We start from the raw sequence: 17,791 nt of genomic DNA on the forward strand, positions 1-17,791 counted from the left end.
TCTGGTGCATTTGCCAGGGTATAGTCACTGCATTACAGTTATGTAATTTATTTTTCTCTGTGGGGGGAAAAAGGCAGGTAGAATAACAGCATGGTCTGTGGGAGATACAGAGGAGGAAGTCTGAGCTCTCCATTGGTAACTGAACAAAGCTTACTTGTCTGTTACACAAGCTAATGGTTGAAATGCAGCCCCTATTAAGGGTCTCAGGTGCTTTAGATGTCAATGCATTTGTGTTCTCTCTGTGCCTTAACTTAAGTAAACTGAAACATAACTGTAAATAAGAATCATTCCAACTGGAAAATAATGGAGTTGGCTGTTTTCATACAATTTGGCTTCCTTAAAAATCTCAAATTTGTCTTCTATTGCAAATAGTTTCCCCCCCTGAGTTTCTAACAGAGCAAGGATTTGAGAAACCTGTTTCTAACACTAACACAGGATTTGAGAAACCTGTATTCAATTCCCTACTTTACCACAGATTTTTTATGCAACTTTGGGCATTTCACTTAGCCTTTCTGTGCCTCGGTTTCCCATCAGTAAAATTGAGATAATACTTTCCTACCTCACAGGGGTATTGGAATAAATACATTTAAAGCTTGTGAAGTGTTTTGAGATCTACTGATGGGGAAAGTGCTGTGTAACAGTTAGGTTTTATTATCTATTCTAGCACTATGATTCACTCATTTGCATGCCTTAAATGCATCAGTAAAGGTGGGACATTTTTATTTGGAAGGAATTTAAGACACACATTTAGGTCACTAGTATTTTATTTTTCTCATGTAAAAATGTATGTTTGTCCTAACAGCATATTTCAGTTCAAAATTTAAAATCTAAGCCACGGGTGGGCGAACTATGGCCCATGGGCCGGATCCGGCCCACCAGCTGTTTTAAGCCAGCCCTCGATCTCCTGCTGGGGAGTGGGGTCTGGGGCTTGCCTTGCTCCAGTGCTCCAGCTGGGAAGCTGGCCACTCATGGCCCCCCTCCGGCTCCTAGGCACTCCAATGGCCGCACTCCAATGGTCCCCTCCAGCACTCCAATGGGAGCTGCAGGGGTGGTGCCTACAGATGGGGCAGCATGCAGAGCCACCTGGCTGTGCCTCCATGTAGGAGACTGAGGGGGAACATGCCGTGGCTTCCGGGAGCTCCTTGAAGTAAGTGCTGTCCAGAGCCTGCACCCCTGAGCCTCTCTCCATGCCCCAGCCCTGATCCCCCTCCCGCCCTCTGAACCCCTCGATCCCAACCTGGAACACCCTTCTGCACCCCAAACATGTCATCCTCAGCCCCACCCGAGAGTTCACACCCCCAGCCGGAGCCTATATCCCTTCCCGCACCCCAATCCCCTTCCCCAGCCCTGATCCCCCTCTGCCCTCCAAACCTCTCTGTCCCAGCCCAGAGTACCCTCCTACACCCCAAACTCCTCATCTGCAGCCCCACCCCAGAGCCCACACCCCCTGCTAGAGCCATCACCCTCCCACACACCCCACTCCCCTGCCCCAGCCCGGAGCCCCCTCCTGCACCCTGAACTCCTCATTTATTGCCCCACCCCAGACTCCCCAACCAGATCCCTCACCCCATCAGACACTCCAATTTTGTGAGCATTCATAGCCCGCCATACAAGTTCTATTCCCAGATGTGGCCCTCAGGCCAAAAAGTTTGCCCACCCCTGATCCAAGCTGTCTAAATGCTATGTTCAGTTTGGTAGGACAAAATTGTGGACTTCATCACTGGAGAACAGCACAACACTATGAGGTACAAGAGAGGCAGCCTGCCAATGTTTTGTTTAATACGTCTTCTTATAACTGAGAATGGCTCTATAAAGAGTAGGACGGTAACTTAGCTCCATGGAACAGATGACAAATGAACAATGGCGGAACCCTTGCTAGTGGTCTCTTGATAATTGCAGCCCCCTCCAAAGGCTCATTAAAATCTCAGTCCTCGTGAGAATTCTTCCATCTGAAGCTCCAGAGTGGTGTGTGACCACTTTTTATAATGGTGTGAAAAATGTAGCCCTGTGGTGGCTATTAGGAAAAGTTTTCACTGTATTTTGTTAGCTGCTGCCTCCTCTTGTACTCACCTTTAGTATTTAAAAGTCATTTACCTTCACAAACAGTCCATTTAAACTAAACAAATAGAAATCAATTACTTCTAATGAGATGTCTTTTGTGATACGTTGCTTATGTAATTTTAGTTGGTCCTCTGTTTCCTAATTACTGGTTTAGTCTTGCTGCATTCCCTTGTACCAAACACATACACAGTTTTACCCTGAGTGTGACGGACACACACAAGAACAATGTAAACGTAAAGGCCAGAAATACAACTGCTTCTGAGGAACACTCAGTGCTGCTCAGGTTGGGAGGCTGCAGACATGACTTTAACCTTGCTTTGAGCTCCCTGAGCATGGGATACTGATGCCAGGGAAGCTCCCTGGCTGCTGTAATTCCCTGTGTTCCCAAGGAGGCTTTATGGCAGTTGAGGATCATGAGGGCTTCTTTTCCCAGGCCAAATCACCAGCATCTTCTATAGGGAAGTTGGTAATGCTGTTCTCTGTGTAGCCATCCTTGCTCCCTCCCAACCCCTGATTAATATTAAGCAGTGTTAGAGCTACTCTAACTTATGCTGGACTGAAACATTTATAAAGGGCAAAGATGCAGCCCAGAATTGGTGTGGCATAAGAGGAGTGTCCCTGGCATGTCCACTTTTCTCCAGTCATGTCCTTTCCCCTGGTATGATGGCAGTAGAGCATAAGAACCCTGTGCCAGTTCTATACCATCTAGTGATCCACCTGTTGTGTGGGTGATCCTCTGCAGGATATGTACACTGCCTTTAGGGCAGCTTTGCACTAAGAGAGAAGTGCCAACCTTCCCTGGCACAGAGTGAGTTTGCAGAATCCTGCCTATATGCATTGCTTTCCAAATGAAGGTCATATTATTCACATGACACAGTTTTTAGTTTCTGTGTGCTGGACTGAACAATTTAAATGTAATGGATTGCAGGATATGGGAATAATTCATTCTGATTGGTCTGCTAATGGTCCTTATCTAACTGATACAAATCACTAATTTCAGCAAAAACTCATTTTCAGTTACTTTCGTTCACCAGAGGCAAAACTGATAGTTTGTGCTGCTGTTACCTCCTTTCCATTTCTTCTGCAAGATAGCACATAGCAGCATGCCAAAGGAGAGGCAATATGGCCATGGGGATAAAGCACAGGACTGGACATCAGGAGATTTGAGATCTATTTCCTATTCTACTACAGGTTTCTTTGGGTGAGCCACTTAGGCATGTTTTTTCATTGGAGGGAGGGCATATGCCTTAGATATTGGGCATCTAAAGTAGATGCCTGGATTTCAAAGTTACTAATCAACTGCTCTTCACACAAGCTTTGCAGAAGTGTGGGGGGGTGGGGAGGGGTGATGGTGTCATTAACCACAAATCTGCCAGTAGAGGTTCCACAGAACTGTGAGAGTTCAGAATTGAGATGAGTAATAGCAATATGGATCTTCGGTAGCTCTCTTATCCATTAAAGAGCAGTAGCTGGGAGAAGTTCCTGAGGTGATGGGCTTTATTACCTCATTTCAGTCCTCACTTTAAACATGTGATAAGCGGTGACTGTATATTAATATAATAATATGCCTTTGCTTGGCCTCTTATGGTGCTTTTCATAAGAAAAAAATGTCATCTGGTAATATTAATAATCTTCAGTAATACTTTTATTCAAAAGATTTCAGTCTCCTTGAAGCTAATAATTAAAGTTAAAATCCACTCCCTGTTTTTACAACTAGTTGCCATTTGTGTCTTGCAGGTTAACTTTTTATGTTTTTGGGAAATCAGAGATAAACGGGACTATTCTGCATTCACAATAAATATACTGCCCTCCTTAATACTTTGTTATTAATCTATTAATGGTGGCCTTCTAGGGATGCTCTCTTCTTCCCTTCTGGTTTGGTTATTATCTTGCAAATCAGTGACTTATGAATTTAGCCGTGGGCTTACAGGTTCTCACCACACGTTCACTCCAGTTGTTGTCCTGTAACCACTAAACACGTTCCGCTATCTGTAAAATGAGCATTCCATAATTTACTTCTATGGGAGACCAAACACTTTTGAAATGGAGTTCTAAGCTATACTGCAACTGATGGAAGAGGGAATTGTGGTCAAAGTGCACTCCCAATTCATTGAATGTTCCCAGCCCTCGGATGTGGGCACCTAGATACATTGATGGGCGCTTTAGAAATGTGGGTGGATTGAATAGACTAGGTATCTATAAAATACAATTTCTACAACATACAATTACCTTATTTCCTGGCAATGACACTTACAGCTGATAGATTTTATCTTGTTTTTTCATCAGGGAATTTATAACACAATGTACAATGATCTTTCTTATTGCTCCTTCTGTGATATTGATCATATCTGACAGATCTAACCTATGAATGTACAAAGGGGGTGTAATGACATGTGTAATCTCAGAGTATCTGGTATATAGTAGGCAAAAAAGACAATGGATTGGCCAATGTGCATATGAATTTTAAATTTCTGTGTACTCTTCTATCCAAAGGTAGGACTCTGCCACCTTTACACACAACGGAGTAGCACTTTACTCAGTTGGTCTATTTTGGGGATAAGGTGCATAAATGTGATAGAACCTTCTGCCAAGCATACTCCCAGCTCCAGTACTTTATATTAGAGCCCTGCACGGGACTGTTCTTTAATCCTGCTCTCACCTGCTCCCACTATTATGGCAGTGGGTCCTGTGGGACCCACAGGATCCCAGTCCCACTGCAGGTCTCCACACTAACCACACACAGGGCTCTACTTTAGATAGTACCTATAGCACTGTCTCTTATCGCCAGTCTGATCTCACACTCACTATATTTCTGCTGCTATTCTAAGAGCACATTAAGTTGAATGATGCATAATTACAAGGACTTTAATGTCTTGTGTACAAGCTCTCCTAATGCATGTATTTAAAAGTTTTTATGGTGGAAATACCACAGAGACTCAGCTGGAGTAATTTGGCATAGCTCTGTTTGTGTCAATGGAACATTGCTGATTTACACCAGCTAAGGATCTGCCCCACTATTTAGAAAATGTCTATAAAAATGAGCTAAAGATGTCACTGGATTCCATTCCATTGCCCCCCCCCCAGATAACTCATATTCAGAGTACACTTTTTTGTAATGAAAATAAGGCTTCAGTATGGAGGATTCTGTAGGGGTTGCACAGGCCCAAGATCGTGGGATTGAAGCACAGCCCCTCTATAACCACTTCTCCAGCCTATGGACTAAAATAGCAGCCATGCCTTCTCTGCAGGGACTGGAAAAGATTAATATTAATAATAATACTTAGGTATCAGAGGGGTAGCCGTGTTAGTCTGAATCTGTAAAAAGCAACCGAGGGTCCTGTGGCACCTTTGAGACTAACAGAAGTACTGGGAGCATAAGCTTTCGTGGGTCAGAACCTCACTTCTTCAGATGCAAGTAATGGAAATCTCCAGAGGCAGGTATATATCAGTGTGGAGATAACGAGGTTAGTTCAATCAGGGAGGGTGAGGTGCTCTGCTAGCAGATGTTAAGGTAGCCATCTTACAGCAAAAAAACTTCAGGACCAGACTCCAAAGAGAAACTGCTGAGCTTCAGTTCATCTGCAAATTTGACACCATCAGATCAGGATTAAACAAAGACTGTGAATGGCTATCCAACTACAGAAACAGTTTCTCCTCCCTTGGTGTTCACACCTCAACTGCTAGCAGAGCACCTCACCCTCCCTGATTGAACTAACCTCGTTATCTCCACACTGATATATACCTGCCTCTGGAGATTTCCATTACTTGCATCTGAAGAAGTGAGGTTCTGACCCACGAAAGCTTATGCTCCCAGTACTTCTGTTAGTCTCAAAGGTGCCACAGGACCCTCTGTTGCAATAATACTTAGCACTCTCCATATAAAGCACTTTTTTCCAGAAACCTCACAACACTTTGCAGAGCTGGGATAAGCCTGTTTATCTCGCTTTGTCGATGGAGATAGAATTGATCATGATCTATCCCAACAGCCCTTCTGCATCAGCTTACTCCCAGTCATTGAAAAGCCTCCTTCCTCAGTGCTTTTGAGATTCAGAGGCCCCACTACACTTCTTCTCCTGCAGCCATACACTCACATGATAGGTCTGTTGCAGAGCTCAGGTGGCACAACAGGCTGTACGTGGGCCATCCATGGTGAAATTTCTTATTACTTTTTTCAGCAGTACTTCTTTCATGTTTAAAGTTTGACTATGGGCATTCTGATTCTTTCCCACCCTCCCCCCGCAAAAAGAGTACAGAATAGTCCGTCAGGAATGGCCCCTGTGCCTTTCCCCACTTGCGGAGGTATTCCCCCAATCAGGTTGGCGACCTCCCTGTAGGTGACGCCTGAGGTCTTTCATTCACCTCAGAATCATTTTCTGTACGCCTCAGGGGTCAGTTCAAACTTCAGCAGCAAAGCCTGTTTGAACAGGCCATAGTCCCCCCTCTCAATACCATCCATTTGGCTGAATGCCTCTATGACCTTGGGACCCAGCAGGGGGTTAGACAGCGGAGCCTGTCTGCAGGGCCAATCTGGTTCAGATCACAAGCCTTCTCAAAGGCTCTGAGGTAGGCATCAATATCTCTTCCCTCCCTAAACTGGGGCAGCAGTTTGGTGTCTAGATTCCCTGCAGAACTGGCATCTCAGAGCTCTTCCTCACTGACCTCCTGGCAAGCGCTCTTGGCTAAGCATAGACCATTGCAATTTATTTATATTGTCTTTGTCATATTTCTGGTCAGCTCTTGCACAAGTTAATTTTTGTGAGCATTTTGCTTTCTAAACAAATTGCAGCAGATAAGGCAGGTTTGGGTAGCAGGTGTGAAGAAACAAAAGACAGAAGCAATATGTAAGCAGAAAGATGATAGAAATCCTGCAGCAGCTAGAGGAGGAGGAAAATGGACTAAAATACACTAGTCTGTCTGTTTATCCTACAGATTTCTGATGATTGATTTCTCACTATGGTGTCTTGGCTGTTCAGCGAGGGCTGTTAAGTTGGACATTAGTCTTTATGGAAAGGTCATGTCCTGAGTAATGAAGGTAATACCTAAATTTAAAAAGGCTGCAAGAAGAGAATAAGAAACAAGGATGAAGGTCTTATTTGATTTCAAGAATTACCTTCTCTAGATCTTACAGTGCCCTTTAAAATATCTTATGCAATGAAATTTTATTTTTAATGAATAAAAATAGAAGTATCATTGTGGTATTTACTGAATGTGCTATACTAGTTTATTGTTCACTTTTAGAAATGATTGTTCCTGTATTGGTGGGAAAAGAAATGTTGCCTCTTTCCCTTTTCTACATTTTAAGGGGTGTGTGTGTGTGTTACAATCCTGGGAAGCCAATACAGTTTATTAAGAAAGATTACTTTTCTTTTGTTTTATTTTTTATTGCCTGTGATATTTGAAACTATGGCAAAATGCTAGCTTTTTTATATACCCTCATAATTCTTGTCATTTACAGCAGGAGGTTTTATGTATCCTCTGCAATATACATTTAGAACAAAGAACAGAACCTATAGGCTAATAGGGTGTGTGGCAGCATTTGTCCTTCAGATCAGGATGGGAAACATTTCACTTCAAGCCAGACGGGTTATTAAAGGACCCCACCTGCTAGACATCACAACAGAAGGACTTTTTGCATTTGAAGGTGTCCCTAGCTTCTACTTATCTTTTTCATAGCTTCAAGTCTGTTACACCTTGGCACAAATACAAAGGATTATTTCTGTGATCATGCAGGCTGTGTATACCAGACAGGATGATTCTAAGATGAGGATGAAATTGGCATACAGCAGTTCTATTTGAGCTGAAAAAAGGGGAAAAAAAGGAAAATAGGACACATTCCCCACATTTAAAAAAAAATAGTACAGTATATGCAAGCAGTGCAATCGATGTTAAGGGAAACAATTTCTTCACATTGTTCTATTCCTCACTTTAAGCACTACTTGTTCAAGCACTTGGGGTCATGACAAAGGTTTTGGTTTCAAAATATTTAGACTATAGTGGTCTACAAGCTTTCCAGGGGTGATGCAGAAAGCTTTTTCGCCTCATACTTTAATCACATAAGTCTTTGTTTTAGCTGGCTGCTGCTCTCCATCATTCACAGCAGGTGTTGATATTGGACTGCCCAATGCCACTGCTGGAACTTGTGAAAAGGGATCAGTAAGGAAGCAGTAGAAAAGAGATTAACATGGAACTACAAGTCAATTTGTAGGTTCTTACTAATATTTAGTTTGTAGTCTATCAGTCCAGTTGGTGATAAAGGAAAACAAAAAGCATACACCATTGAAGAGCTATTCACAGCTGGAATTTGGGCTTTCAGATAATCTTAACATTGATTTGATATGGATTTGGCTTTGAGGCCATAATATGAAGATAAATAATAGGTTACTCTCTACAGTGACAAAATACTGGGTTATACCATTTGGGAAATGGCAAGAGAATGTTGTCATACTACTTTGTTACTGCATTCAGAGTAGCAGCCGTGTTAGTCTGTATCCGCAAAAAGAAGAACAGGAGTACTTGTGGCACCTTAGAGACTAACAAATTTATTAGAGCATAAGCTTTCGTGGACTACAGCCCACTTCTTCGGATGCATATAGAATGGAACATATATTGAGGAGATATATATACACACATACAGAGAGCATGAACAGGTGGGAGTTGTCTTACCAACTCTGAGAGGCCAATTAATTAATTAAAAAATTTTCAATAAGTCATCCAAGGGAAAGACTTTATATTCCTTTAGAAATCTACTTAATTACGTATACACATTGGGACAGATCCTCAGCTGCATCAGCGCTTTACAAGGCTCAGCTGGTAGCAGAGGGCCACAAAGATGGCTTTACATATCATTTATGCTGTCTGGCAGGAAGCCATTTCAACTCCTGGCACAACTCAGAGAAACCTCATTGATCTGAAGGCCAAAAGGAATCACTGTACTCATCTAGTCTGACCTTCTGTATAACACAGCCATAGAACTTCCCTGAATTAATTCCTGTTTGATCTAGAGCATCTCTTTTAGAAAAAAACATCTAATCTTGATTTTAAAATTGCTGGTGATTGATAATCCACCCTAGGCCTTCCACCACATCTATTGGTATGTTATTCCAATGGTTTATTACCTTCACAGTTAAAAATGTGTGCCTTGTCTTCAGTCTGAATTTGTCTAGCTTCAACTTCTAGCCATTGGATCTTGTTATACCTTTGTCCGCTAGTTAGAAGAACCCATTTTCAAATTACTGTTCCCCATGTATGGAGTTATAGACTGTGATCAAGTCAACCCTTAACCTTTCCTTTGATAAGCTAAATAGACTAAATTCCTGGAGTCAAGGCATGTTTTCCAATACTTTAATTATTCTTGTGACCCTTCTCTGAAACCTCTCCAATTTATCAACATCCTTCTTGAATTGTGGACACTAGAACTGGGTACAGTATTCGAGTAGCAATGGCACTGGTGTCAGATAACTGCCCTTCTGTTACTTGAGATCCCCCAGGATGGCATTGGCCATTTTGACTACAGTATTGCTTTGGAAGCTCATGCTCAGCTGATAATTCATCATGATCCCCAAGTCTTTTTCAGAGTCACTGCTTCTCTGGATAGACTTCCCCATTCTATAAATATGATCTACAGTCTCTGTTCCTAAATATATAATCTAGTTTTTACATTTGACTGTATTAAAACACATAGTGTTTGCTTTCACCCAGCTTACCAAGTGATCCAGATTGCTCTGTCCGCATCGTTATTTACTAGTCTCCCAATCTTTGTGTTTATCTGCAAACTTTATTAGTGGTAAAACCCCTGCAGGCTTCCCCAATTGCAACCAGCTGCCAATACCCTAAGGTAAGTGGTCCCCAAACTTTTTACCTCATGCCCCCTCTTACCCCTGTAGTGTCCATGTCCCCCCCCAACACACTCCTTGGGGCTGGGGCCAGGAGCAGGGGATATGGACAGGGGTAAGGGGGCAGAGGCTGGAACCCAGAGCACGGGGCCAGCAGCCAAGGCCCCAGGCATAGGACTGGCAGCCGGGGCCGGAGGCAGAGCCCCAGGTGCGAGGTCAGCAGCTGGGACCCCAGGCGCGGAGCTGAAGCCGGGTCCAGGCGCTGAGCAGAGTGGCGCTCCCTCCCTGACCCCCATGGGGGATGGCCCAGGCCCCAGCTGCACCCCCTGAACTTTTCTCAGCACCCCCATGGTGGGGTGTGCCCCACAAATTGGGGACCTCTGCCTCAGGGGGTTATTCTGGCAGCAGCACTCCCAGCCACACTTCCTTTGCCTTTGCCATGTCCCCAGTTGTAGTGGGTGGGAGGGGTTATTGTAGAAATATCTATGCTATCTGTACAACTACCTGAATCCCCAAGGAACTGTTTCATGTGGCTTTGTGGTTGCACTACACCAATAAAATGGAGCAAAACAGACAGAATGGGCCTAAGTACCCAGTACATTTATTTTAAATGTTTATGGAAGCAGAAAAAATCCCATTCTTTTCCCCTTATAATATATTATTTTTCCTTCTTGTTTCCATATTCATTGGTATGTTAAATAAAAAGTTTTCCCATTCACAGAAACATAGAAGATCCAAAGAAATTACAGCTGAAAACTTATTTATCTAAATTCAGAAGCCTTATTTTAAAGCAGTTTTACAATAATGACCATTGAGATGTATTTATATTTGTTGTTTTTTAAAAAAGAGGTTGAGAAATGTGATACTGTGTGCAGTTGCAATTTGCATAGTATAACAAATCACAATGGGTCTTTATGTTCTCTTCCCGTTATCCTGGAATTATATGGGAGACTTTTTTATTTTTAATGAAGTCATAGTTTAGAGGGGGAAAAACAGGAATGAAAACAGGAACTGAATATTACAGTTTAGTTTCTTTCTGTGCCTTTAAATGAAAGGAGCTCTGTGTTTACTATTCTGAGCTTTAGACACTCCAACCATCTGTTTCATTAATAGGGATGGGAACCTTGCAAAGTTCCAGCCTCCATATTCTATCAAAAATTCCAACCAATAGTATTCCAAAACCCATTTAGTGTCTTTTTAAAAGAGTCATAAAGCAAATTGGAAAAAAATCAAAATGCATTTTAAAAATATACCAGATTCCTGAAAGTCCACTGTAAATTCCCATCTTTGAAACAAAAGCACAGTCATTTATGTTAAGGAGTATTTAGTGACACTTTACTTTATCCCTCAGAAATCTATAGACTAGCCCACACAGAAGGAACCAAGCTGGTTTATGTATTTCCGTGCAAACAGATAATCCCTTGCCTTGAATCTAAAAATGGCTTTGGGCAAATATTATGATCTAGTATTCAAAGCATGAAAGGATATATATCCTCATCAAGAGAAGAAATATTTATTCATTCATTTTGTGTCATATGGGGTTGCCATTTTGCCTTGATGATTAGTTTTTAAATTAAGAAACCTTGCTCTTTCAGTTAATGAGGATCAGCAGAGAACTACTGAAACAAAAAAAAAATTATATGTTAAACATCAGATATTCGTTGATAGCAGTTTCATTCAGTCACCTTTCAGTACATTTAGAAGGAATTCAAAATCACAAGGATGAACCAGTTTTAACTTGATGCTGCTAGGAGAACTAAAATGTGTTTGGGCTCTGCATATTAATTACCTTGCTGTTTTAAAGGTTACAACAGTCACTTTCTCCCAGGGACGTCATAGTTCTGATTTAATATTACAGAATATTATAGAGCCTTTGCAATGGACTGCAGAAACAAAACCAGCAAGGTTTATACTTTGCTTGACAAACCCAAAAAAGATAGTAAAGGGGTGTGAAAAAAGAACCAGACCGGTGTGGAAAAAAATTGTTCTGGCATTTATGGATTGATAGGTTCTTTCTAAAGTGTTAAATGGAAAAGAAAAGATAGTGCTACTTTTATAACTTCCATGCCTGTCCTGACTAAAGTTTTCATAAGTAAGACAACATGAAAGGATCTTTTTTAGCAATTACAGTATGATTCATTTTGTTGTAAATTAGAGCAACTGTTTCAAAATGAATGCAGGTGCTTATAAAACACTTGTTGGCACTAATTACTAATTCGTAATTGCTAATTAAATATCAGAAAGTGATTTTGGTGAGAATGCATTTAACTAAATGGTAACTAATCTTGCTTTAGCATTGTCAGCCTTTATGACATCCTAATTCAAATTATATATCCTAAATGTGGAGTTTTGTCCCTTTTTTGAAATTCCTCTCAAGGATGTTATGTGATGTTGCTTTTAAATCTTGGCATAGATTTTCTGTACACAGTTGGGAATTTTACTATAGACCATGACAAGTGCTACTGAGTTTAAACATTGCCATTTCTTGTCTAATTTCTTTTGTTGTTGTTGTTTGTTTGTTGTTATGATTCTAGCTGTGTGTATTTAGAAGTATCTTCTAGACACTTAAGTAACAACCAGAGCCATGACAAACATATCTGTCCTCCCTTGGCAAAGCAGTTCAAATGGACCATGTTTGCAAAGCCCAAGATTCAGTAGAATTACTTATCCTCCTCAGCTCTGCCATATCATATGACCAAAAGTATTAGATCCACAGAGTGAGCCTAATGGGGAATGTGTTCAAAACTGGTGTGTATTTTTTTCCTAGGGGCTTCAAATTTTCTCCACAGAGCTCTCTATCAGCAGACAGCAACTCTTATCTCACACCAAGGCGGCTCTGGATCATAAGTGGTGAATGTTTATCATTTCAATCAGGCCCTGGGCAATGGTCCCCCAGTGGTTTTTGACCCTCATTTGGCAGCATTGTCTGAACTGGCCCTGATGATTAGCTTAGAAATGGCAATGTGTTACTCTTTTTTTTAAACTCAGGACAGTTTTGAATTGATGTAAGGTAGTGTTAAATCAATGGTGTCCATTTGAAAATGTTCAGCTGTTCTAAAGTGTTCATTCTAGAATTCTGATCTCCAGTCACATGATAGGATAAGCTCTCTGCAATTTTTTTTAAAGCAATGAATGACTATCCATGGTAATATGGACATAGTGCATAGTTTAGAACCCGAATTGTTCCAATCAGCATGGGTTAGTATGATGCTTCGAGTAAGCTGGTTTCAGAAATGCAAAACTAATCAGCAGGGCCGGCTTTAGGCTGATTCCCCCGATTCCCCGGAATCGGGCCCCGCGCCTTATGTGCCTTTTTAATTTTTTTTACACTCCCGGCGGCGCTCCGGGTCTTCACTTTGGCGGCAAGGGGTCCTTCACTCGCTCTGGGTCTTCGGCGGCAAGGACCCCCCACCGCCAAAGTGCCACCGAAGACCCGGACCGCCACCAGGTATTCAAATCGGGCCCCACAGTTCGGAAAGCCGGCCCTGCTAATCAGAGTCTTATTTTTTTAGTTCATGTTATTCTAAGTTGCAAGCCAAGTAGCAAATGTGGCATGCTTTATTTCTAAAATCTAATAACTGTGGTATAGGGGGTGAAAAAACATGGCAAAACAACTTTTCATAACATCTCCAAGGAAGGATTTGGAATCCGATTTGTTCAGATGAAGTCTGGATGCTCAGAGTTGAATGGCTGAGGATTGACCTGCTATCTTTCTTGTAAATATCCTTTGTAGAATTGGATTGAGTGTAATTTTTGTTAGGGTTTTCAATTTTGTTTTACTTATATTTTATTTATTTCAACTGTTGCCACATACTTGTCTCTGTATTGTACAAAGATTATAAATTACAGAACTGCTCAGTGCTGGACTATTTTGGTCAATGCCAAAATGAATTCTAAATGAATGTGCAAGGGATCATTGTCCTCAATGAAAGAACTGATGTCCTAATTCTCCCTGTGTGTTGTGGATGCACAATACAATAAGAACATTTGGATGAGGGGTTTTTTATGTTACCCACATAAAGATTTATCAAATTTGTGAAACCTTCAACCTGCATTGCTCGTTGGATATTGGGTTATTCTGAAAAAAAGAAATGATTTTTTTTTTTGCCACTACACATGGTGTCTACTGTAGGGAGAAAATGTTCTATGATTTTAACGTTTGCATTGAAGACATTTAGTTAGGACTATGACCTTTTATAAAAATAAATTGAAGGAGAAAAGAAGGAAATATGTGTTGTGAATATGTGGATACCCCATAGCTAATTCTGTGGCTGGTGAACTAAAATTGTCTCTTTTGCCTTTTAGGTTTTCTAAGTACTGGAGACCAAGCTGCAAAAGGCAATTATGGATTGCTTGACCAAATCCAAGCTTTACGATGGATTGAAGAAAATATTGGATCCTTTGGAGGAGACCCAAAAAGAGTTACTATTTTTGGATCCGGAGCAGGAGCATCCTGTGTTAGTCTGCTAACACTATCTCACTATTCAGAAGGTAACAATCCTCTTGGTAAAATAAAGGTAAAAAGGAATCCTTTAAAACCTAGTGCAATTTTTTTTAGACTGAAATGCAAGGCAACTGACACCATCAAGTAGAAACTCAGAATTATATACCAACAACTTAAATGAAATACATAGTGGCCAGTATTCCAGCTTATTCTTAGTAAACCTACATTATGCTTTTTACTATTGCATGAAATCAAAAATAAAACTTAAATTATAAATTTATATTTCAAACTGCTCCCCGGGAAATCTAAACTGTCTGGTTTATATTAATTTTTTCCATTTTCTCTTCCATCAATTGTCTGTCCTACTTGAACTAAAATGGGGCAGTGAGCCTTCTTTTGTTTATTTGCAAGATGCCTGTCTGTGCACATCAAGCATACATTTTAATGTCTTAACACAATGCAATTGTGTACAAAAAAGAGTAACCCTCACAGATGCAGAGTCTCATCCTGCAGTCCATATGCATGTAAAGCTCCTACAGGGCTGTAATAAAAGTTTGAGCTGCAAGGCTTTTGGCCCCTGAGTAAAAATGCACTAATGTACAGTGCAGGTATTGAATAGCTCTACAGAAAGATTCCAGTAAGTATGATCAATAATACTGTACAAAAAATTAGAAAAAGACCACAGTTCTCTAAAATCTTTGATCTGTTTCTGCCCCCTTGCTCCTCCGCCTGCTTCAACACACAGAGGAGTCTATAGGATAAAACTATCTTGCAGGGGATAGTTGTAGAAGATATTATAGCAAGCATGCTTTAGTTGAAAGTACTTAAAATTATTGCACATATTGGTACAAATAGGGCATAATGAGTAAAACTGGGCTATAAACTATGCCAAAAGCAAACAGATGGAGTGATGAAAATCTTCACTGATCACAGCCTTTACATTCTGTACTTTGTGCAGTAAGTAATAATCATCAGGTGTATTATTCACAGTCAGTTTTCACCATATATGCTTCTGGGTACTCGGAGCTAACTTCTGTCTTAGTCATTTCTATTTCACAAATCATCCACAGTATGTAAGTGCTTTGTAGTCTGTATACACACTCTGGCCAAGACATTTTAGGTTGGATATTCAAATAGGACATTTCAGTGTTCCCACCAGGAAGAAGAACAAAATAACCCAACTAAGCAAACAGCAAAATGTATGGGGAAGATTCACTGGTATGTTCCAACTGCTTTGCTACTCTCTGACAGCACACAGCAGCATTAAATCTGGGTCTCTGGTTGCTCTGCACACCGGCAAATAGCAAAGCAACCAGAATGTACCAGGTGAATCTGGCCCAGTATTTTCAAATCCTTTCAGAAAAATGCAAATATATTCTAATTTATCAGAATAGTCAATGATAACAGGAAAATATAAGTAAAGCAGGTAATGGAAAATGATGTCAGTGCAGAAGGATCCTGGAAATCAAGCCTATTAAACTGTTTTTAGCTGAGCATTTTTTTTTCAAATTATATGATGCCTGGATTCTGTGAAAGGGAAAAAAAGAGTGCATAATTTTCCTTTGACCTTTAAACTAGTGAAGATCATATTTATGTGAGTCATTTACACTCAGAAGAGAATATGATTGTTTGTAGCTGGCACTCCTTCAAAGATTAAGAATGTTAAAGAACTACCACTGTGCTAAAACTGTGGTATTTTTGTTAAAAGTGTAGGGTTATTGTGAAAAATATATTTTGTCCTTGAAAATGCTAATCTAAAACTTTCATCCATCAAGAACCAGGGAGATTTTATCTAGAAGTCTATTAAAAGCTACAGTGAAAAGGAAGAAATTAGTTACATTTAAATTAAATTAAATTTAAAAAGTTAAATCAGTAGAACTAGAACTGAAATACAGGAATCTGCATCCTTTCAGTATCATACAATCAAAGTATTCTTTGCTTAGTAAAAGCAGCATTTTTATATGTAATTTCATTTGCATTTAAACAATTTGCACCTGCAGGTTTATTCCAAAAGGCAATCATACAGAGTGGAACAGCCCTGTCCAGCTGGGCAGTGAACTACCAGCCTGCCAAATACACTCGGATATTGGCAGATAAAGTGGGCTGCGACATGCTGGATACCACTGACTTAGTTGAATGCCTTCGGAATAAGAACTACAAAGAACTCATTCAGCAGACTATCACTCCAGCCACGTACCACATTGCCTTTGGGCCTGTGATTGATGGGGATGTGATTCCAGATGACCCTCAGATTCTAATGGAGCAGGGAGAGTTCCTTAACTATGACATAATGCTAGGTGTGAACCAAGGGGAAGGCTTAAAATTTGTGGATGGCATTGTGGACAACGAAGATGGTGTTTCCCCAAATGACTTTGACTTTTCCGTCTCCAATTTTGTGGACAATCTGTATGGCTATCCAGAAGGGAAGGATACGCTCCGGGAGACCATTAAATTCATGTACACTGACTGGGCAGATAAGGAAAACCCTGAAACACGAAGGAAGACCCTGGTAGCTCTGTTTACTGATCACCAGTGGGTTGCCCCAGCTGTTGCTACAGCTGACCTGCATGCCCAGTATGGCTCTCCAACATATTTCTATGCATTTTATCACCACTGCCAAAGTGAAATGAAACCAAGCTGGGCTGATTCAGCACATGGTGATGAAGTTCCTTATGTGTTTGGCATTCCCATGATTGGTCCCACCGAATTGTTCAACTGCAACTTCTCCAAAAATGACGTCATGCTCAGTGCAGTAGTTATGACATACTGGACAAATTTCGCCAAAACTGGGTATGTTTTGCATCTTATAGCTTTTTTCATTCCTATGATTGTTCTGAAATACTGAAGTATTCCATTGTAATGGTCCCAAATGATGCATCTTACAGTAGTTACAGCACTAATTGGAATCACTAATGCAGAATACTGCTGTAAAAAGGGCTTATTTATATTAAATATATTTTTAAACTAATATTTTCTCTATTAAACTAGTTATATGTGAAGAATGATGTATTGTACTTTCCATTAAAGTGGGGCAATTAATAAAAAGGTAAATGTCCTTGAGGTCAAAAGAGCTCAGCAACATGCTGTAAATCAGAGGAATTGTCTTTTTTACTGCAAGAAGAAATTGTGACGTAGATCATACTTATTCACTAAGAAATTCTCTTGTTTTTCATAAAGGGAAGGGAACTTATTGGGGAAGTGGATCAGGAAGATGTCCATTGGGAAGATTTTTCTCTTTGGGAGTCAGAAATGGAATAAAAGTTAATTTACTAGAATCTAGTAATCAAGAAAAGTCTCACACAAATCTGTTTAGGTGGGGGGAAGGTTTTTAAAAAAGTCTGGTTACTAGAACATAGAAAGGCATCAATGTTGTGCAGATATTACATACATAAACACTGAAGAAAGAACCTTCAAAGTAACTTAATCTAAGAGGCTATTAATAAATCCGGTGCAC

The 17,791-nt window shown here is 40.5% G+C and overlaps 1 protein-coding gene across 7 annotated transcripts in view; it reads left to right on the plus strand.

Moving 5' to 3' along the window:
• The window catches only part of NLGN4X (neuroligin 4 X-linked), a 271,563-nt gene that overhangs the window by 239,866 nt on the left and 13,906 nt on the right, over window positions 1-17,791 (plus strand). For all 7 annotated transcript variants that reach the window (XM_005283341.5, XM_005283340.5, XM_005283344.5 and 4 more), the window contains 2 exons: window positions 14,199-14,384; window positions 16,338-17,127. In XM_005283341.5, the coding sequence (XP_005283398.1) occupies window positions 14,199-14,384; window positions 16,338-17,127 (976 nt within the window). The remainder of the gene's footprint in view (window positions 1-14,198; window positions 14,385-16,337; window positions 17,128-17,791) is intronic.

The sequence above is a fragment of the Chrysemys picta genome, chromosome 1 (genome assembly GCF_011386835.1).
Source record: "Chrysemys picta bellii isolate R12L10 chromosome 1, ASM1138683v2, whole genome shotgun sequence".
In the NCBI taxonomy this organism is placed as follows: Eukaryota; Metazoa; Chordata; order Testudines; family Emydidae; genus Chrysemys; species Chrysemys picta.